The sequence below is a fragment of the Bombina bombina genome, chromosome 7 (assembly GCF_027579735.1).
Source record: "Bombina bombina isolate aBomBom1 chromosome 7, aBomBom1.pri, whole genome shotgun sequence".
Classification (NCBI taxonomy): Eukaryota; Metazoa; Chordata; class Amphibia; order Anura; family Bombinatoridae; genus Bombina; species Bombina bombina.
In genome coordinates this window covers 286,248,790-286,273,457 of record NC_069505.1, presented here as the reverse complement: position 1 = coordinate 286,273,457, position 24,668 = coordinate 286,248,790, and the positions used below count along the sequence as shown (strand labels likewise).

General features: G+C 42.7%; 1 protein-coding gene across 3 annotated transcripts in view; it reads left to right on the top strand.

The window, feature by feature from the left end:
- Window positions 1–23,591, top strand: part of MGLL (monoglyceride lipase) — a 131,967-nt gene extending 108,376 nt beyond the window's left edge. For all 3 annotated transcript variants that reach the window (XM_053720827.1, XM_053720826.1, XM_053720825.1), the window contains exon 8: window positions 8,858–23,591. In XM_053720827.1, coding sequence (XP_053576802.1) covers window positions 8,858–9,007 — 150 coding nt within the window. In that variant the 3' untranslated portion in view covers window positions 9,008–23,591. The remainder of the gene's footprint in view (window positions 1–8,857) is intronic.
- The last annotated feature ends 1,077 nt before the right edge of the window (window positions 23,592–24,668 follow it).

Genomic DNA, 24,668 nt, shown 5'->3' with positions numbered 1-24,668 from the left:
TGTACACACTGTAACAGTCACACACACAGTACAGCTGTATGTAAACACTGTAACAGTCACACACACACACAGTACAGCTGTATGTACACACTGTAACAGTCACACACAAAGTACAGCTGTATGTACACACAGTAACAGTCACACACAGTACAGCTGTATGTACACACTGTAACAGTCACACACACACACACACACACACACACACAGTACATCTGTATGTACACACAGTAACAGTCACACACACACACACACAAAGTACAGCCGTATGTACACACTGTAACAGTCACACACACACACAGACACAGTACAGCTGTATGTACACACTGTAACAGTCACACACACACACAGTACAGCCGTATGTACACACTGTAACAGTCACACACACAGTACAGCTGTATGTAAACACTGTAACAGTCACACACATACACACAGTACAGCTGTATGTACACACTGTAACAGTCAGTCACACACACACACACAGTACAGCTGTATGTACACACTGCAACAGTCACACACACACACACACAGTACAGCTGTATGTACACACTGTAACAGTCACACACACACACACACACACACACACAGTACAGCTGTATGTACACACTGTAACAGTCACACACACAGTACAGCTGTATGTACACACTGTAACAGTCACACACACAGTACAGCTGTATGTACACACTGTAATAGTCGCACACACACACACACACACACACACACACACACACACACACACAGTACAGCTGTATGTACACACTGTAACAGTCACACACACAGTACAGCTGTATGTACACACAGTGACAGTCACACACACACACACACACACACACACACACACAGTACAGCTGTATGTACACACTGTAACAGTCACACACACAGTACAGCTGTATGTACACACTGTAACAGTCACACACACAGTACAGCTGTATGTACACACTGTAACAGTCACACACACAGTACAGCTGTATGTACACACTGTAGTAGCAACACACACACAGCACAGCTGTATGTACACACTGTAACAGTCACACACACACACACACACACACACACACACAGTGCAGCTGTATGTACACACTGTAGCAGCTACACACACACAGTACAGCTGTATGTACACACTGTAGCAGACACACACACCACAGTACAGCTGTATGTACACACTGTAATAGACAGTACAGCTGTATGTGCACACAGTAACAGTCACACACACACACAGTACAGCTGTATGTACACACTGTAATAGTCGCACACACACACACACACAGTACAGCTGTATGTACACACTGTAACAGTCACACACACAGTACAGCTGTATGTACACACAGTGACAGTCACACACACACACACAGTACAGCTGTATGTACACACTGTAACAGTCACACACACAGTACAGCTGTATGTACACACTGTAACAGTCACACACACAGTACAGCTGTATGTACACACTGTAACAGTCACACACACACACACAGTGCAGCTGTATGTACACACTGTAGCAGCTACACACACACAGTACAGATGTATGTACACACTGTAGCAGACACACACACCACAGTACAGCTATATGTACACACTGTAATAGACAGTACAGCTGTATGTGCACACAGTAACAGTCACACACACACACACAGTACAGCTTTATGTACACACTGTAACAGTCACACACACAGTACAGCTGTATGTACACACAGTAACAGTCACACACACACACACAGTACAGCTTTATGTACACACTGTAACAGTCACACACACAGTACAGCTGTATGTAAACACTGTAACAGTCACACACACACACAGTACAGCTGTATGTACACACTGTAACAGTCACACACAAAGTACAGCTGTATGTACACACAGTAACAGTCACACACACAGTACAGCTGTATGTACACACTGTAACAGTCACACACACACACACACACACACAGTACATCTGTATGTACACACAGTAACAGTCACACACACACACACACACACAAAGTACAGCCGTATGTACACACTGTAACAGTCACACACACACACAGACACAGTACAGCTGTATGTACACACTGTAACAGTCACACACACACACAGTACAGCCGTATGTACACACTGTAACAGTCACACACACAGTACAGCTGTATGTAAACACTGTAACAGTCACACACATACACACAGTACAGCTGTATGTACACACTGTAACAGTCAGTCACACACACACACACAGTACAGCTGTATGTACACACTGCAACAGTCACACACACACACACAGTACAGCTGTATGTACACACTGTAACAGTCACACACACACACACACACACACAGTACAGCTGTATGTACACACTGTAACAGTCACACACACAGTACAGCTGTATGTACACACTGTAACAGTCACACACACACACAGTACAGCTGTATGTACACACTGTAATAGTCGCACACACACACACACACACACACACACAGTACAGCTGTATGTACACACTGTAACAGTCACACACACAGTACAGCTGTATGTACACACAGTGACAGTCACACACACACACACACACACACACACAGTACAGCTGTATGTACACACTGTAACAGTCACACACACAGTACAGCTGTATGTACACACTGTAACAGTCACACACACAGTACAGCTGTATGTACACACTGTAACAGTCACACACACAGTACAGCTGTATGTACACACTGTAGTAGCAACACACACACAGCACAGCTGTATGTACACACTGTAACAGTCACACACACACACAGTGCAGCTGTATGTACACACTGTAGCAGCTACACACACACAGTACAGCTGTATGTACACACTGTAGCAGACACACACACCACAGTACAGCTGTATGTACACACTGTAATAGACAGTACAGCTGTATGTGCACACAGTAACAGTCACACACACACACAGTACAGCTGTATGTACACACTGTAATAGTCGCACACACACACACACACACACACACACAGTACAGCTGTATGTACACACTGTAACAGTCACACACACAGTACAGCTGTATGTACACACAGTGACAGTCACACACACACACACACAGTACAGCTGTATTTACACACTGTAACAGTCACACACACAGTACAGCTGTATGTACACACTGTAACAGTCACACACACAGTACAGCTGTATGTACACACTGTAACAGTCACACACACACACACACAGTACAGCTGTATGTACACACTGTAGTAGCAACACACACACAGCACAGCTGTATGTACACACTGTAACAGTCACACACACACAGTGCAGCTGTATGTACACACTGTAGCAGCTACACACACACAGTACAGCTGTATGTACACACTGTAGCAGACACACACACCACATTACAGCTGTATGTACACACTGTAATAGACAGTACAGCTGTATGTGCACACAGTAACAGTCACACACACAGTACAGCTTTATGTACACACTGTAACAGTTACACACACAGTACAGCTGTATGTACACACAGTAACAGTCACACACACACACACAGTACAGCTTTATGTACACACTGTAACAGTCACAAACACAGTACAGCTGTATGTAAACACTGTAACAGTCACACACACACACAGTACAGCTGTATGTACACACTGTAACAGTCACACACAAAGTACAGCTGTATGTACACACAGTAACAGTCACACACACACAGTACAGCTGTATGTACACACTGTAACAGTCACACACACACACAGTACATCTGTATGTACACACAGTAACAGTCACACACACAAAGTACAGCCGTATGTACACACTGTAACAGTCACACACACACACAGACACAGTACAGCTGTATGTACACACTGTAACAGTCACACACACACACAGTACAGCCGTATGTACACACTGTAACAGTCACACACACAGTAAAGCTGTATGTAAACACTGTAACAGTCACACACATACACACAGTACAGCTGTATGTACACACTGTAACAGTCAGTCACACACACACACACAGTACAGCTGTATGTACACACTGCAACAGTCACACACACACACACAGTACAGCTCTATGTACACACTGTAACAGTCACACACACACACACACTACAGCTGTATGTACACACTGTAACAGTCACACACACAGTACAGCTGTATGTACACACTGTAACAGTCACACACACACACAGTACAGCTGTATGTACACACTGTAATAGTCGCACACACACACACACACACACAGTACAGCTGTATGTACACACTGTAACAGTCACACACACAGTACAGCTGTATGTACACACAGTGACAGTCACACACACACACACACACACACACAGTACAGCTGTATGTACACACTGTAACAGTCACACACACAGTACAGCTGTATGTACACACTGTAACAGTCACACACACAGTACAGCTGTATGTACACACTGTAACAGTCACACACACACACACACACACACACACAGTACAGCTGTATGTACACACTGTAGTAGCAACACACACACAGCACAGCTGTATGTACACACTGTAACAGTCACACACACACACACACACACACACACAGTGCAGCTGTATGTACACACTGTAGCAGCTACACACACACAGTACAGCTGTATGTACACACTGTAGCAGACACACACACCACAGTACAGCTGTATGTACACACTGTAATAGACAGTACAGCTGTATGTGCACACAGTAACAGTCTCACACACACACACAGTACAGCCATATGTACACACTAACAGTCACACACACTTAGTACAGCTGTATGTACACACTGTAACAGTCAGTCACACACACACAGTACAGCTGTATGTACACACTGTAACAGTCACACACACAGTACAGCCGTATGTAAACACTGTAACAGTCACACACACACACAGTACAGCTGTATGTAGACACTGTAACAGTCGCATACACACACACACACAGTACAGCCGAATGTAAACACTGTAGCAGTCACTCACACAAACACAGTACAGCTGTATATATACGGACTGTAGCAGGCACACACACACACAGTACATCTGTATGTACACACTGTAACAGTCACACACACACACACACACACAGTACAGCCGTATGTACACACTGTAACAGTCACACACACACACAGACACAGCACAGCTGTATGTACACACTAACAGTCACACACAGTACAGCTGTATGTAAACACTGTAACAGTCACACACACAGTACAGCTGTATGTACACACTGTAACAGTCACACACACACACAGTACAGCTGTATGTACACACTGCAACAGTCACGCACACACACACACAGTACAGCTGTATGTACACACTGTAACAGTCACACACACACAGTACAGCTGTATGTACACACTAACAGTCACACACACACACACACACACACACAGTACAGCTGTATGTACACACTGTAACAGTCGCACACACACACACACACACAGTACAGCTGTATGTAAACACTGTAACAGTCACACACACACACAGTACAGCTGTATGTACACACTGTAACAGTCACACACACACAGTACAGCTGTATGTACACACTGTAACAGTCACACACACACAGTACAGCTGTATGTACACACTGTAACAGTCACACACACACACACACAGTACAGCTGTATGTACACACGGTAACAGTCACACACACACACAGTACAGCTGTATGTACACACTGTAACAGTCACACACACACACACACACACAGAACAGCTGTATGTAAACACTGTAACAGTCACACACACACACACAGTACAGCTGTATGTACACACTGTAACAGTCACACACACACACACATACACAGTACAGCTGTATGTACACACTGTAACAGTCACACACACACACACAGTACAGCTGTATGTACACACTGTAACAGGTGCACACACACACACACACACACACAGTACAGCTGTATGTACACACTATAACAGTCACACACACACACAGTACAGCTGTATGTAGACACTGTAACAGTTACACACACACACACACACAGTACAGCTGTATGTAGACACTGTAACAGTCACACACACACAGTACAACCGTATGTGCACACTGTAACAGTCGCACACACACACACACACAGTACAGCCGTATGTACACCCTGTAACAGTCACACACACACACAGTACAGCCGTATGTACACACTGTAACAGTTACACACACACAGTACAGCCGTATGTACACACTGTAACAGTTACACACACACAGTACAGCCATATGTAGACACTGTAACAGTCACACACACACACAGTACAGCTGTATGTACACACTGTAACAGTCACACACACACAATACAGCTGTATGCACACACTGTAACAGTCACACACACAGTACAGCCGTATGTAAACACTGTAACAGTCACACACACACAGTATAGCCATATGTACACACTGTAACAGTCTCACACACACACACACACACACACACAGTACAGCCGTATGTACACACTGTAACAGTCACACACACAGTACAGCCGTATTTACACACTGTAACAGTCTCACACACACAGAGAACAGCCGTATGTACACACAGTAACAGTCACACACACAGTACAGCCGTATGTACACACTGTAACAGTCACACACACACAGTACAGCTGTATGTACACACTGTAACAGTCACACACACACAGTACAGCTGTATGTACACACTGTAACAGTCAAACACACACAGTACAGCCGTATGTACACACTGTAACAGTCACACACACAGTGCAGCTGTATGTACACACTGTAACAGTCACACACACAGTACAGCCGTATGTACACACTGTAGCAGTTACACACACAGTACAGCTGTATGTAGACAATGTAACAGTCACACACACACACAGTACAGCTGTATGTACACACTGTAATAGTCACACACACGTATGTACACACTGTAATAGTCACACACACACACAGTACAGCTGTATGTACACACTGTAACAGTCACACACACACACACACACAGTACAGCCGTATGTACACACTGTAACAGTCACACACACACACACAGTACAGCCGTATGTACACACTGTAACAATTACACTCACAGTACAGCTGTATGTACACACTGTAACAGTCACAGACACACACAGAACAGCTGTATGTACACACTGTAACAGTCACACACAGTACAGCTGTATGAACACACTGTAATAGTCACACACACACACAGAACAGCGATGTGCACACTGTAACAGTCACACACAGTATAGCCGTATGTACATACTGTAACAGTCACACACACAGACACACACAGTACGGCTGTATGTACACTCTGTAACAGTCACACACACACACAGAGAACAGCCGTATGTACACACGGTAACAGTCACACACACAGTACAGCCGTATGTACACACTGTAACAGTCACACACACACAGTACAGCTGTATGTACACACTGTAACAGTCACACACACACACAGTGTGTACATACAGCTGTACTGTGTGTGTGACTGTTACAGTGTGTACATACAGCTGTACTGTGTAACAGTCACACACACACACACACACAGTACAGCTGTATGTAGACACTGTAACAGTCACACACACACACACAGTACAGCTGTATGTACACACTGTAACAGTCACACACAGTACAGCCATATGTACACACTGTAACAGTCACACACACACAGTACAGCTGTATGTACACACTGTAACAGTCACACACACACAGAACAGCTGTATGTACACACTGTAACAGTCACACACACAGTATAGCCGTATGTACACACTGTAACAGTCACACACACACACACACACACACAGTACAGCTGTATGTACACACTGTAACAGTCACACTCACAGTACAGCCATATGTACACACTGTAACAGTCACACACACACAGTACAGCTGTATGTACACACTGTAACAGTCACACACACACACACACACACACAGTACAGCCGTATGTACACACTGTAACAGTCACACACACACACAGTGCAGCTGTATGTACACACTGTAACAGTCACACACACACAGTACAGCCATATGTACACACTGTAACAGTCACACACACACACACACACACACACACAGTACAGCTGTATGTACACACTGTAACAGTCACACACACACAGAACAGCTGTATGTACACACTGTAACAGTCACACACACAGTATAGCCGTATGTACACACTGTAACAGTCACACACTTAGACACACACAGTACAGCTGTATGTACACACTGTAACAGTCATACACACACACACACACACACACAGTACAACAGTATGTAAACACTGTAACAGTCACACACACACACACACACACAGTACAGCTGTATGTACACACTGTAACAGTCACACACACAGTACAGCCGTTTGTACACACTGTAACAGTCACACACACAGTACAGCCGTATGTACACACTGTAACAGTCACACACACACAGTACAGCTGTATGTACACACTGTAACAGTCACACACACAGTACAGCTATATGTACACACTGTAACAGTCACACACACACAGTACAGCTGTATGTACACACTGTAACAGTCACACACACACAGTACAGCTGTATGTACACACTGTAACAGTCACACACACACACAGTACAGCCATATGTACATAGTTATAGTCTGCTTATACTGTGTATTGCTAGTTCCAATTAAAATGAGTCTCTAGCTTGGAATGCTCATATTTTGTTTGGTGTTTACACAGAAGCCAGCTGAAGTCTTGATAGCATAAACACCCTGTCCATTAACTTTAATACTGTACATATTTAAGACTTTTACCAAATACTAGCATTCGCGTCTAATGCTTTTAAACATTGGCTGACCCCCTCTCCCCTCAGTAATTTATGTACACACCACCTTCAACTAAAACACAAGCCATCTCTCCAGTCTGACAAACTCTGATTAACTCTTTCATTGGGAGATAGCAGAGCTTAATGTGAGCGCTTTATACCTGCAGGTTTATGAAAACAGCTTTCACGCTTTACACAAGGAGCTGCCGGAGGTCAGCACTTCTGTGTTCGAAGAGATAGAATCATGGCTATTACAGAGGATAGAAAATTCAGGGGCATCTTCCAAAATCACCGAAGAGGAAGCAAAGGACACTTAAGAGATGTACCCATCCTGCCCTGTGCCCCAAGTTATTTGCTTCACTTCACCATAGGACCTACAGAGGCTCTGCCCAGTGTAGTGCAAATGGCTTATTCACCAAGCGCAGCCTGCGGTAACAGAACATCCACCCTACAGTACCTGCACTCACCTGAGGCTTTACTTAGCTCAGCACCCGGCAGTCTGCTCCTGACCATCCACTAACCTAAGGTTACACTGTGTGCAGTCTGCACCCAGCAGAGCTTGCAGCTGACATAACCTGCTCTATAAAATCCTCACCAGACAAGTGAATCTGTACCCAGCAGAGCTTGCAGTTGACATAACCTGCTCTATAAAATCCTCACCAGACAAGTGAATCTGTACCCAGCAGAGCTTGCAGTTGACATAACCTGCTCTATAAAATCCTCACCAGACAAGTGAATCTGTACCCAGCAGAGCTTGCAGTTGACATAACCTGCTCTATAAAATCCTCACCAGACAAGTGAATCTGTACCCAGCAGAGCTTGCAGTTGACATAACCTGCTCTATAAAATCCTCACCAGACAAGTGAATCTGTACCCAGCAGAGCTTGCAGTTGACATAACCTGCTCTATAAAATCCTCACCAGACAAGTGAATCTGTACCCAGTCTGCTCCTATTTCCATCTCATGGCAAATTTCCCCTTTTTCTGAATTTTGAGAAAGCACAAATAAATAAGCAACACAATGCAGCAAAAGGAAGGTAGGAGGGGATCGGGTTAATGCAAAAGCATCTGTTTAACCATTGGATTTGGGCATTACAGTTCTCAGCAATAATACACATTGCGCCATCGCTGAATGCAGAGGGATTTTGTGCACAACCTGAGCTTACAAGGAAGAAGCATCTGTAAACGCCACTTTGCGTCTCCCTCTGGTGCCATAGAGCCTCAGACATTAATACTAAGCAATATCTTCTATTGTTATTAACAGAAGGAAGAAATTCCCGGGAGGCCCACAACTAAAATGTCTGTTTAATGTTCACAAACTAACAAGAAAATTAGTGGGAAAAAGGGTGATTTAAAAAAAAAAAATGAAGTCAGAAGATATCGACTGTTGTAACCTGTGTAAATATTCTCTATTTTACTGCTTTAATAGATTTTATTACGTAATATATAAATAATTGTATTTAATATATAAAAAATAATGTCTGCTTGACAATATTCAGGCAAAGGAGGGGTGGGGATCTTTTTTAGCATTTTTCTTACTTCTACAAACTTTTTATTCTGAGGCCTTTTGCTTGGTATATGATTGGATTGTTACTTCATGGGTCTGTGTAATATATAATATGGCGGTAAGTTGTGTGCGCTCAGTGTCCTAAAGGGACAGTATGTGCAGGGGGTGTCATGTAAAATATTCATACAATAATCTCAGTCATTATATAAACATATTATATCGCTGATAAAACTGCCCCATCACACAGTGCACAAAGATTTAGTCCCATTCGTTACAGCTACCAGTTGCAAGATCAGCTCTCTCACATGGCACTTAGTATTTCACCGTCAAGGATACCGGCACCACAAAATGTGCTCAAAACATTACAGAACAAATGAATCAAAATGAGAAAAAAACTCCCAGTCTAACAAAAATATCAAAGTAGTTAAAGAGACAGTCTACACTAAAATTGTTATTGTTTAACAAGTTAGCTAACGCCTTTACTAGCCATTCCCCAGCTTTGCACAACCAACATTGTTATATTAATAAACTTTATAATATTGAAACCTCTAACTTTCTGCCTATTTCTAAGCCACTACAGACAGCTTCTTATCACATGCTTTTTTATTTGCTTTTCACACCAAGTGACTGCTAGTTCATGTGAGCCATATAGATAACAATGTCCTGACGTCCGGGGAGTTATTTAAGAGTTAGCACAACACAGTACTAAATGCAAGTCAAGAGATAATAAATAAAAAGTCATGTGATCAGGGGGCTGTCAGAAGATGCTTAGGGGCCAAATTATCATTGTGCGAGCAGACATGATCCGATATAGCGGATCATGTCCGCTGCACATCGATAAATGCCGACAGTATACGCTCTCTTTGAACTGTTGGTGCAATGCCGCCCCCTGCAGATTCGCGGCCAATCGGCCACTAGCAGGGAGTGTCAATCAACCCGATCGTATACGATCGGGTTGATTTCTGGTAATGTCTGTCCGCCGCCTCAGAGCAGGCGGACAGGTTATGGAGCAGCGGTCTTTAGCCTGAAGGCGCGCCAGAAACACGGGGCATCAAGCTCCATACGGAGCTTGATAAATATGCCCCTTAGATACAAGGTAATCACAGAGGTAAATCATGTATTAATATAACTGTGATGGTTATGCAAAACTGGGGAATGGGTAATAAAGGGATTATCTATCTTTAAAAACAATAACAATTATATTGTAGACTGTCCCTTTAAAAAAAAAAGAAAAAAAATGTGTCAACCTTTAAATAGCGCAGCACAATCACAAGATGAACTAATTCATAGGGACAATAGACACTCTATGAGTTTCACATGTTTGAGGTGAAAAACCCTAAATTCGCCTCTGGAATGCCCAGAACGCCCTCGGCCAGCTCTTTGTTCAGTTCAGTAATGTTTCTGAGAGGGATCGTATTTTTTCCAATGTGACTTTTTTACACTTGTATTGTTCAATTAGATTTATAGCACTCATTTTACAAGCCTGGTTGCTAAGTGTTGCAGTTGCACTGATTGCTTTTCCATATTGCTAGCGGTTCTCCTTTGCTGTGTGATATATCGTGTTTTGGGTACAACTATAGTAACATCCGCTAACGATACCTAGAAAGCACAGGTGAAGTATCTAGCCTGTTGTGTCATTACCTTGGCTCCCCATTTATCACTAAAACATTTATTTGTCTGACATGAAAGCACTCGGCACTGTGCCACTTTTGCTTTCTGCATGTTCCACTCACACCCTGTGCTATAACATTAGTTACTCTGGCGCATGTACCATTCACACCCTGTGCTATAACCTCAGTTATTCTGGCGCACGTACCACTCGCACCCTGTGCTATAACTTCAGTTAGTCTGGCGCATGTACCATTCACACCCTGTGCTATAACTTCAGTTAGTCTGGCGCATGTACCATTCACACCCTGTGCTATAACATTAGTTACTCTGGCGCATGTACCATTCACACCCTGTGCTATAACTTCAGTTAGTCTGGCACATGTACCATTCACACCCTGTGCTATAACATTAGTTACACTGGCGCACATACCACTCACACCCTGTGCTATAACTTCAGTTAGTCTGGCGCATGTACCATTCACACCCTGTGCTATAACTTCAGTTAGTCTGGCGCATGTACCATTCACACCCTGTGCTATAACATTAGTTACTCTGGCGCACATACCACTCACACCCTGTGCTATAACTTCAGTTAGTCTGGCGCATGTACCATTCACACCCTGTGCTATAACTTCAGTTAGTCTGGCGCATGTACCATTCACACCCTGTGCTATAACATTAGTTACTCTGGCGCATGTACCATTCACACCCTGTGCTATAACCTCAGTTATTCTGGCGCACATACCACTCACACCCTGTGATATAACTTCAGTTAGTCTGGCGCATGTACCATTCACATCCTGTGCTATAACTTCAGTTAGTCTGGCGCATGTACCACTCACACCCTGTGCTATAACCTCAGTTACTCTAGCGCATGTACCACTCACACTGTGTGCTATAACTTCAGTCTGGCGCATGTGCCACTCACACCCTGTGCTAAAACCTCAACTACTCTGGCGCATAACCTCAGTTACTCTAGCGCATGTACCACTCACACTGTGTGCTATAACCTCAGTTAGTCTGGCGCATGTACCATTCACATTCTGTGCTATAACGTCAGTTATTCTGGCGCATGTGCCACTTGCACTCTTTGCTATAACCTCAGTTATTCTGGTGCATGTACCACTCACACTCTGTGCTAAAATCTCAGCTACTCTGGCGCATGTGCCACTCACACCCTGTACTATAACCTCAGTTACTCTAGCGCATGTACCACTCACACTGTGTGCTATAACCTCAGTTAGTCTGGCGCATGTACCATTCACACCCTGTGCTATAACCTCAGTTACTCTGGCGCATGTACCATTCACACCGTGTGCTATAACCACAGTTAGTCTGGCGCATGTACCACTCACACCGTGTGCTATAACCTCAGTTATTCTGGCACATGTTCCACTCACACCCTGTGCTATAACCTCAGTTACTCTAGCGCATGTACCACTCACACCCTGTGCTATAACCTCAGTTACTCTAGCGCATGTACCACTCACACTGTGCTATAACCTCAGTTATTCTGGCACATGTTCCACTCACACCCTGTACTATAACCTCAGCTACTCTGGCGCATGTACCATTCACACTGTGTGCTATAACCTCAGTTATTCGGTCGCATGTTCCACTCACACCCTGTACTATAACCTCAGTCATTCGGGCGCATGTTCCACTCACAACCTGTGCTATAACCTCAGTTATTCTGGCGCATGTTCCACTCATATAGATCTATAGCTATATATTTTAAATATATATACCCATAAATATATTGATGTATATATTTAAAAATAAAAAGAACAATTTGTTCTAAGTGAAGAATATAGGTCAAGTATATCTTAACACCCCTTTGGCTTTAGCACAGCTGGCCTAGCACACCATTGGGTTAACGTGCAAGCTAAAGCTAGAAATCTATGGGGAAAGGGCTAGCGCGGCTGCACTGTCTGACCTCCAGATGTTAGTGCGCGAGGAAAAGACTCAGGCGCAGTAACATTTTACTTTCAACTTGTAATACAAGCACAATAGGAACGCTATTGATTTGACTTGAGCAGAGTTAGCGCTCAATAACACTGATATTGTTTAGCTCCACTTGTAATCTAGCCCTTTATGCTTAGTTTTTGTTATTTTTATGGCTCTGCTCTGGTCAATAGCAAGGAATGTCAAGGAAATGTCTTAAGCTTTTTATACCTTGTATAAAAACATAATAGTGTGAATTATTTCTCTTTATTTGCAGTAGGGAGAAAGGCAGATAGCAGGAACCGTGGGGTTAGGTTAGTATTTATACATTAGCTGAGAGACTCCCACTACGGTACTTACAGAGGGGCCGGTATCACAATGGGTAAAGGGTCTATAAATATAGGTCATAGTAAACCAGCAGATGACAGATTATCAGTGCATAGACCAGAGCTTGCGAGGTTAAATGCCCTTACCATGTCTTAAAAGTTAACAGCATTGATAAGGTGCTGGCTTAAGATAACTACCTGACAGATTTTCTACTTTTTTGTATTTATTGTACTATTAAAAGTATATTAAGTTTTGTATTAAATAATCCATATAGTAAATGTATCTGCAAACGAGATTGACTTTTAGAGCATTAAAATGTAGCAAAATACATTGTGTGCCACATGTCAGTGGTTCTCTAAAGCTTTGTTTATCAATTATAACAAACCCCCACCCTATGAGCTGGCATCTGAGAGGCTCCCCATGTCCCTATGCTCTCTTCAATAACTCCTGTGTCTCTTTTGCTTTCCCTAAGGTTCTCTCCTCTACTCCATGATTTGTAGTACCTTTCCTTAAGGTTCCTTGTGCCCTCCTCCAAGGTTCTGTGTCCTGTGCTCTACACTCTGAGGTTCTTACTCTCCCTCAGAGACTTAAAGTGAAGGTCAATTTTGATGAATTAGTGCCCGGTTTTTAATAATCCTATTAAAAACAAGGGCACTTTAATTCATCAAAATTGACATTTCACTGTTTTCTTCAAAAACTTACCTTTTAATCCTGGCAGCTGCTCCAGCACTTCCTCCGCCCGTCGTAAGCCGCCTTCGCAGGTCCAAAATGACGAATCCGGCTTCCTCCAATCACGGCGTTGCATCAGGCCAAGATTCCCCCAGGGGGGAAGCCGTGATTGGAGGAAGCCTGATTTGTCATTTCTGACGTCTGCAGAGGCTTCCGACGGCCGGGGGAATCGCTGGAGCTGCTGCAAGGATTAAAAGGTAAGTTTTTGAAGAAAACAGTGAAATATCAATTTTGATGAATTAAAGTGCCCTTGTTTTTAATAGGATTATTAAAAAACAGGCACTAATTCATCAAAATGGACCTTGCTGCTCCTATGCCCTCCTTCCTACGAGTTTTTTTTTAATATTTCTTTGCCCTCAAGCCCTCTGCTTTTTTATGCCCCCCCTTTCTGCTTCTCTTGTGTCCACTATTTTAAAAAAAAAAAATCTCTTTCTACTATGCCTTGCCCCTAGGGTTCTGCTTTTCCTGGTTCCTCCCCTGAGGTTTGTGTTGCACACTGTATTTCTGTTCCCATAGTCTCTCTTCCCCTGCAGTTACTGTACACAGTTTTGCACATAATGAAACAAATATATATAGTTTGTATACATGCAGCATTAATGCACTGAGGGCCAGCTGTATAGTTATTTATGATTTCTGATTTCCATTCCATTTCTAAGCGCACAGCATGTGACGCATTCTCTCTGGATCTCTCCTGCTGAGAGATGTTGTACTCCCGCTGGGATATTTTTTTCTTTGTATTACTAAACATTCCAGTTCCATTCAATTATTCTCATAGCGTTATTTCCTCTTCTGGCACAAAGGCTTCAGCCACAGATCATCTACAGCCGCAGGGCAGCAACATTATACAATTAACTCATTTGTTACCAACAAGGCCTATAACATTTTGAATATGGCATAAACCACAATTACCTAGAATACAATATATCAGTCTTGCAATACGTTTGTGTCCTGCCAAATGTACAATATTATTGTACAGAGAAGCCTGGTAATTGTAACAGCTTGTCTGCCAGAGATGTTTTACACTGTATAAACTATAGGATACGTGTATGTATGTATATATATATATATAGATATATATATACATATACAGTATATATATCTGTGTGTGTATCTGAATTTTAGGTATTATTTGAAAAGACACAGTGATATTAGACCACCAATTCCTGTTAGTGTCAGTTTTAAAAATTAAATTATACAACGATCACAGATAGTATGGTGCACCTTATATACGTGATCAGAGTATACAATGCACCTTCTTATGTTGCTGGAAGTACTCCCAGTTCCACCAGGTGTCTGAAGCTGAGAACCCTCTAAGCAGCAGGCTCTGCCAGATGTCAATCTGCCGACAAGCAATATAAACAGAGGGCAAATTCTCTGCACCAATTTATGCCATCATACATATTACAGCAGGCTTATCAGCGGTGGTTCTAGCAGGTGCTAGGGGGCGCTATGCACACCAATTCATTACTTTATCACTCCAAACCTGACAGGTACTAAATGCACTGCAAGCTAGTGCCCATTTAGGTGCCCAGTGCTGTACATAAATAATAATAAAGGCAGCACCCCATGTGTATCCTGTGCATAGTGATGTTTAGCTTTGTGGTCAGATTTTATGGTTTAGACCCGCCCCTGCAGTTCATAACAACAGCTCAAACAAATGGATAAGTGAGTCTCCTAGTTTTGTGTCTCTGTGTGTATATATATATATATATATATATATATATATATATATAATTTTTATTTTTTACAAACCTGATCTGGACCAATAGGAAACTTCCAGCTGCATGAAAAGGTCATGCAAAGTCTGACTTGAACACAAGTGTTCCATCATTTTTGCTTATATTTGTGTATCTTCTATTAGGAATTGCATTTTAGAAATTTATTTTGGATGAAGAATTTGTGACCTGAAGCTATAAAAACGTAGTTTTACTTTAACAAGTAGAAGTTCTCCCACTAATAACTTCATAAGATATGAACATAAGGGTGTGTTGGGGCAGCCAATCACAGACAAAATGTTCCTTAGCAACATAATTAACATCAGCGTACCCTCTAGGGCGGGGCACCTGCTCCTCGGGGAACCTGAAGTTTATGTTTAATCACCATTGGGCTACTCAGGTTGAGTATTAAAGGGACACCATGCTGTAAGTTTGTCCCCCTGAATGTGTTCCCAATGCCTTGGTATATCAGCTGGAGAGTATTGCAAATTGATACTTTGGGTTTATTCTTACAATTAAAATAGCTGTTTTCTTCCTTAAAGCAGGGAGAGTCCACAACTTCATTCCTTACTGTTGGGAAATACAACACCTGGTTACCAGGAGGAGGCAAAGACACCCCATCCAAATGCTTAAATGGACAGTCTAGGCCAAAATAAACTTTCATGATTCAGATAGAGCATGTAATTTTAAACATTTTTCCAATTTACTTTTATCACCAATTTTGCTTTGTTCTTTTGGTATTCTTAGTTGAAAGCTTAACCTAGGAGGTTCATATGCTAATTTCTTAGACCTTGAAGCCCACCTCTTTCAGATTGCATTTTAACAGTTTTTCACCACTAGAGGGTGTTAGTTCACGTATTTCATATAGATAACACTGTGCTCGTGCACGAGAAGTTATCTGGAAGCAGGCACTGATTGGCTAGACTGCAAGTCTGTCAAAAGAACTGAAAAAGGGGGCAGTTTGCAGAGGCTTATATACAAGATAATCACAGAGGTTAAAAGTATATTATTATAACTGTGTTGGTTATGCAAAACTGGGAAATGGGTAATAAAGGGATTATCTATCTTTTAAAACAATAAAAATTCTGGTGTAGACTGTCCCTTTAAATATCCCTCCCGCTTCCCCTATCCCCCAGTCATTCTTTGCCTTTCATCACTATAGGAGGTGGCAGAAGATTTGGATAGTCCTGTAATGGGTAAGTTCCCTTTCAAGAAAGGACTGGAGATTTAAGTAATCATGTCAACCTCTCAGTGAGAGTATTGATGAAAGTTAGAGTCTGTGAACCCATCCAGAATGTCGCTAACAACTCCTGAGCAATCAGTGTTGACGAGTTTCACTGCTTGCTGTTACACACTCAAGTCCATGTCAGAAGCGCTGCTAAATGATTGTCACACTTGAGAGGCTGTGCCTGTTCCACAGCATGGATCCTGGAGGGTAAGACCGTTTTTTTAATATATATACACTTTAAAACGCTATACAGGATCACAGTGTGGCTTCTTTATACCTGGATAGGATCAAGGGTTAATATCTCCTTCAGGGAGATTATTTGAACAGCTTGGGAATTTATATCTGCTTAATGTGAGAGTTTTTTTGGGCTCCTAGACTGTTTTTTGGCTTGGAACCAACAGGTTTTACTTTCGTTTTTGAAGTGTTGTGCAGCTCATAATAGCTTAGCGCCCTTTTTCATAACAGGGGAAGTCCTGTCTTACGTACCATGTGACCGGGTGCGGTCTCTTTCATTTCCTAAGATCCTGCTGCAGACATCATTCCTGAGGAGAGCGTGTTCACTGTTAGCTGTCAGGGTCTAGGAGGTGGTCAGTGCCCCAACCATTGTGAGTATTAAGGTGCCGTTTTTAAAATAAAAACGTTTCTTTTTGTTTGTCCTTCTGTGGGTTTATACAAAGCTATGGATGACTCTGATACTACATTAGAAGGTTCCGCTCCTTCTGTACTGATTAATAATTCCTGTTTATATTGTGAGGAGGCTGTGGTTTGCCCGCCTGCTCAATTTTGTTCCATTTGCCTAAACACTGTTCTAAAGTCTAAGAAGGGAGACAAGCCTGCTAATACTCATAGCGCTTTTAGCCCCTCTGAGCCGTCTACTTCTCAGGAATCTGGGTCCTGAGAAATTACTACCCTTTCTACAGTACCCACACCACATGCAGTTCCCCGCGGCTCATCTAATCCTCAATCTGGAGGGGGGCTTTTCCCAGCGGACTTTAGCGCGCAGTTACAATCGGCGGTGTCTGTGGCCCTGAATGCCTTACCTCGCTCTAACAAACGCAAGAGAAAGGTTAAACGTTCTCCTGACCTAGAGTCATCTAAATATTTGTCAGATTTAGCTACTATGTCCCAGCTATCCCAGGATGAGTTAACCTCTGTGGCTTCAGAGGGTGAACATTCTGAGTCGGAGACTTTAATTTCTAAACCTCCTTCAGCGGAGGAACCCTCCTTTTAGATTTAACCTCTTAAGGACATATGACAGAATTTTTCTGTCATAAAACAATTGAGCAAACTGAAAGCTGTGTCCTTAAAGGGTTAAAATTGAGCTTCTGCGTTTTTTATTAAAGGAGGTTCTGTCTACGCTAGAGGTTCCAGAGGCTAGACTCCCTGAGGAACCTAAGATCCCTAAATTTGACAGGGTTTATGAAGATAGGAAGGTCCCTCTGACTTTTTCTGTGCCAGTTTAGATGGTGAACATTATTAGTAACCAATGGGAAAGAGTAGGAACCTCTTTTTCCCCCTGGTTTACTTTTAAAAAATTATTCCTGGTCCCTAATTCTCAATTAGATTTGTGGGGCTCCATCCCTAAGGTGGATGGCGCTATCTCTACGCTGGCTAAGCATACTACTATCCCTTTGGAGGATAGTTCTTCTTTTAGAGAGCCTATGGATAAGAAAATGGAAACTTTTCTGAGGAAGATGTTTCCAACATACTGGGTTTTTATTTCAACCGCTGTAGCCACGGTTGCTGGAGCAGCTACCTACTGGTGTGACACTCTGTCAGAGCTTATTGAGGTGGAGACTCCCCTCGAGGATATTTAGGAGAGAATTAAAGCACTGAGAAATGCTAACTCTTTCATCTGTGACCCGAATATGCAGATTATTCGCATAAATGCAAAGGCTTCTGGCTTTGCGGTCCTACCCCGCTGGGCTGTCTGGTTGAAGTCTTGGTCTGCGGATATGACTTCTAAATCCAGACTCCTTTCTCTTCCGTTCAAGAGGAAGATTTTATTCGGTCAAGGGCTGGACTCCATTATTTCTATGGTTACCAGAGGGAAGGGTGCCTTCCTACCGCAGGACATGAAAAATAGGCCTAAGGGATGGCAATTGGCTAACTTCTGCATGTCTTGCCCTCCAGTCCTCCTCGAGACCCTCAGTGGCTCAGTGTATGGCGGTGATCGGACTCATGGTGTCTTGTATAGACATCATTCCTTTTGCCAGATTCCATCTCAGACCCTTACAACTATGCATGCTGAGACAATGGAACGGCGACCATTCAAATCTGTCTCAACAGATTATGCTGGACAACCTGTCGAGAGACTCGCTCTCCTGGTGGCTCTGTCAAGATCATCTGCCCCAAGGCACGTGCTTCTTGAGACTGTCCTGGAATATTGCGACTACGGACGCAAGCCTTTCTGGCTGGGGAGCCGTTTGTGGTGCCAAGAAGGCACAAGGTCTGTGGACTCAGGAGGAGTTCTTCCTTCCGATCAATATTTTGGAACTCAGGGCAATCTTCAATGCCTTGAAGGCTTGGCCCCTTCTGGGTTGGTCCCAGTTTATCAGATTCCAATCAGACAACATAACCTTGGTTGCTCACATCAACCATCAGGAGGGAACGAGAAGTTCCTTGGCGATGAGAGAAGTATCTCAGATATTAGAGTGGGAGGAGACTCACAGATGTATGCAGTCATCGATCTACATTCCGGGTTGGACAACTGGGAAGCGGACTTCCTCATCAGGCAATCTTTTCACCCAGGGGAATGGTCTCTCCACCCGAGGTGTTCGCAGAGATATGCAGCGAGTGGGGGACGCCGGAGATAGATCTCATGGCATCCCGCCTCAGTACCAAGCTATCCAGTTATGGGTCGAGGTTGAGGGATCCTCAGGCGGAACTGATAGATGTCCTATCAGTACCATGGAGGTTCAGACTTGTATATCTTTTTCCTCTATTCCGCTTCTCCCTCGTGTGGTGGCTCGCATCAACCAGGAGCGAGCATCAGTGATTCTGATTGCTGCGTCGTGGCCGTGAAGGACGTGGTTTGCAGATCTGGTGGGGATGTCCTCATCTCCTCAGTGGAGGTTACCTTGTTGCAGAGATCTGCTATTACAGGGTCCCTTCGTTCATTAAAATCTAGATTCTCTGAGGCTGACTGCGTGGAGATTGAACGCTTAGTCTTAGCCAAGAGAGGATTTTCTGAGAGTGTCGCTCGTAAGCCAGTTACTCATCGTATCTACCATAAAGTGTGGAGGACTTGCTTGTACTGGTGTGAAGAGCATGGCTTTTCCTGACATAGGGTTAAGGTTGCCAGAATTTTAGCTTTTCTCCAGGATGGACTGAAGAAGGGTTTATCTGCTAGTTCCCTGAAGGGACAGATATTGGCCCAGTCGGTGTTACTGCACAAAAGATTGGCCGAGCTTCCGGATGTGCAGTCCTTTGTTAAGGATCTGGCTAGGATCAGACCTGTGTTTAGATCTGGGGCTCCGCCTTGGAGTCTCAGTCTTGTTCTTAGTGTTTTGCAGCAGGCTCTGTTTGAGCCTATGCATACTGTTGACATTAAATTGTGATCTTGGAAGGTTCTTTTTTTGTTGGCTATTGCGATATTGAGATTTCTGATTTACAATGTGACCCCCCTTATCTGTTTTTTCATGCTGATAAAGTGGTTTTACGCACTAAACTAGGGCTCCTCTCTAAGATGGTGTCGAATCGTAACATTAATCAAGAAATTGTTGTTCCTTCCTTGTGTCCTAATCCTTCTTCAGCAAAGGAAATTTTGCTTCACAATCTAGATGTGGTTTGTGCCTTGAAGTTCTAGCTTCAGACTACTAAGGAATTCAGACAATCTTCCTCTTTGTTTGTCATCTATGCGGGGAAGCGTAAGGGGCAGAAGGCAACTACGACTTCTCTATCTTTCTGGTTGAGAAGTGTCATCCCCTTAGCTTATGAGACAGCGGGGCGACAGCCTTCTGAGAGGATAACGGCTCATTTCACTAGAGCAGTGGCTTCCTCTTGGGCTTTTAAGAACGAAGCCTCAATGGATCAGATTTGTAAGGCGGCTACCTGGTCCTTCTTACATACTTTTTCTAAATTTTACAAGTTTGCTTCGGCTGAAGCAGCTTTCAGGAGAAAAGTTTTGCAGGCTGTGGTGCCCTCAGAATAGGGTCCGCCTCTGGAGCTTGGGTATAGTTTTCCCAACAGTAATGAATTAATTTGTGGACTCTGCCTTATGGAAGGAAAACTTAATTTATGCTTACCAGATAAATTCCTTTCCTTCCTGGCAGGGAGAGTCCACGATCCCGCCCGTAATTTATTTTTTTGATGGACAGCTCCCTTTTTATATTATTTCTTCTGGCAACTTTTATACCCTGATGTTTCTCCTACTTTTCCTTGTTCCCTCGGCAGAATAACGGGGGGACAGGGAAAGTGGGAGGGATATTTAAGCCTTTGGCTGGGGTGTCTTTGCCTCCTCCTGGTGGCCAGGTGTTGTATTTCCCAACAGTAAGGAATTAAGTCGTGGACTCTCCCTGCCAGGAAGGAAAGGAATTTATCTGGTAAGCATAAATTATGTTTTTTGCTCATTGAAACCACCACCCATAATTAGAATGTCTATCTACGGATTAAACATTGTGTATATATAGAGAGAGCTAAGATAAGCGGGTTTGCTCTTACTACAAGCTCAGTCCATTTGAATGGCCATATTAAAAAAAAAACAACAACAGTTTTTTCAGATACAAAAAAATATATAATATATAATATAATTATATAATAATATATATTCTGCTTTCACTTAATACCCTGTAGCTGGTAAAATAAATCAATGTTAAACACATTTTACAGTATACTATCCCTTTAAACATATCCATCTTTAATCCATCTTTAACCCTTTGCCGGCAATGTCAAGAAATTTTCTTTCACGATTTGGATAAAACATACTGTACAATTTTAGACAATTTTCCAATTTACTTCTATTATCAAATTTGCTTAATTCTCTTGTTATCCTTTGCTGAATGAACAGCATTGCACAACTGCCAGCTAGATGAACTCGCCTAGTTAGCCAATCACAAGAGACAAATGTGTGCAGGCACCAATCAGCAGCTAGCTCACACTAGTGTAGGATATGTGCATATTATTTTTCAACAAGAAAAAGAGAACGAAGCATATTTGAAAACAGAAGTGAATTTTAAAGTGTCTTAAAATGACATTATCTACATGTATAATGCAAGGTTCATTTTTACTTTCATATACTTTTAAATTGTAGCATATTGCGTGTCTACAAAACAGAAAAAGATAAAATACAGCTCATTAGCTTGTCCTATGGGTAGATGCCCAGCCAAGGTGCCGCCTTTTTAGCACACATAAGTGTAATATAACAATCTGATCCCATACACAAGAACAGTGCAGTTTCCTCAGGATTGTAGAGCGCAGCTGTGATTGGATACTCCAGACACAACCTTCATTATATGATTTATGCTTTCTTATGTGCAGTGTCAAGCTCTCTTTAAAAGCAAATAATGTGTAAATATGTGGGAGAAAATCACTCCCCAGTCTAAGCACCAAGTTCAGCTACAGGACTTGTATAATTTGTGTTCTGTTACAAATAAATCCGTAGCTGGACTGTGAAGTCTCTGAAGTGTTTATAAAACAGACTAGTAACATTGAATTGTGTCCTTATCCTTTTCTATCTCCTAGTTTTGTACTTTCTACGTTTCTGTACAGCAGCTGGTTAGATTAACCGAAGCGATTCTGTCACCAAATCTTATAACACAGTTGTGTAATGTATATCTCCATAGGCAACTGTAAACATTACACAATACTAACATATTAAACTGTTTTTTATTCCAACAACAATGGTCTTGTTCTTATTGGGAATACAGAGAGAACCATTGTGAACTCTGAGATTCTTTTAAGTGACATTAAATACTAAATATTTATCATATAAGTATGCTGGGGTGGGGCTACACACCATAAAGTGTGAGAAAGGCACTTTATGGTGTGTAGCCCCGCCACAGCACACTTATATGCTAAAAGAAACCGAGGGAAGCAAGAACTGAACTTTACGGTGTGTAGCTTCAGCACACTTATATGCTAAAAGAAACAAATGGAAGCAAGAAAGGCACTTTATGGTGTGTAGCTCTAGGGCACTTATATGCTAAAAGAAACCGAGGGAAGCAAGAAAGGCACTTTATGGTGTGTAGCCCCGCCCCAGCACACTTTTATGCTCAAAGAAACCAAGGGAAGCAAGAAAGACATTTTATGGTGTGTAGCTACAGCGCACTTATATGCTAAAAGAAACAAATGGAAGCAAGAAAGGCACTTTATGGTGTGTAGCTTTAGGGCACTTATATGCTAAAAGAAACCGAGGGAAGCAAGAAAGGCACTTTATGGTGTGTAGCCCCGCCCCAGCGCACTTTTATGCTCAAAGAAACCAAGGGAAGCAAGAAAGACATTTTATGGTGTGTAGCTACAGCGCACTTATATGCTAAAAAAAACTAATGAAAGCAAGAAAGGCACTTTATGGTGTGTAGCTCTAGGGCACTTATATGCTGAAAGAAACTGAGGGAAGCAAGAAAGGCACTTTATGGTGTGTAGCCCCGCCCCAGCGCATTTATATGCTAAAAGAAACCAAGGGAAGCAAGAAAGACATTTTATGGTGTGTAGATACAGCGCACTTATATGCTAAAAGAAACTAATGAAAGCAAGAAAGGCACTTTATGGTGTGTAGCTCTAGGGCACTTATATGCTAAAAGAAACTGAGGGAAGCAACAAAGGCACTTTATGGTGTGTAGCCCCGGCCCAGCGCACTTTTATGCTAAAAGAAACCAAGGGAAGCAAGAAAGACATTTTATGGTGTGTAGATACAGCGCACTTATATGCTAAAAGAAACTAATGAAAGCAAGAAAGGTACTTTATGGTGTGTAGCTCCAG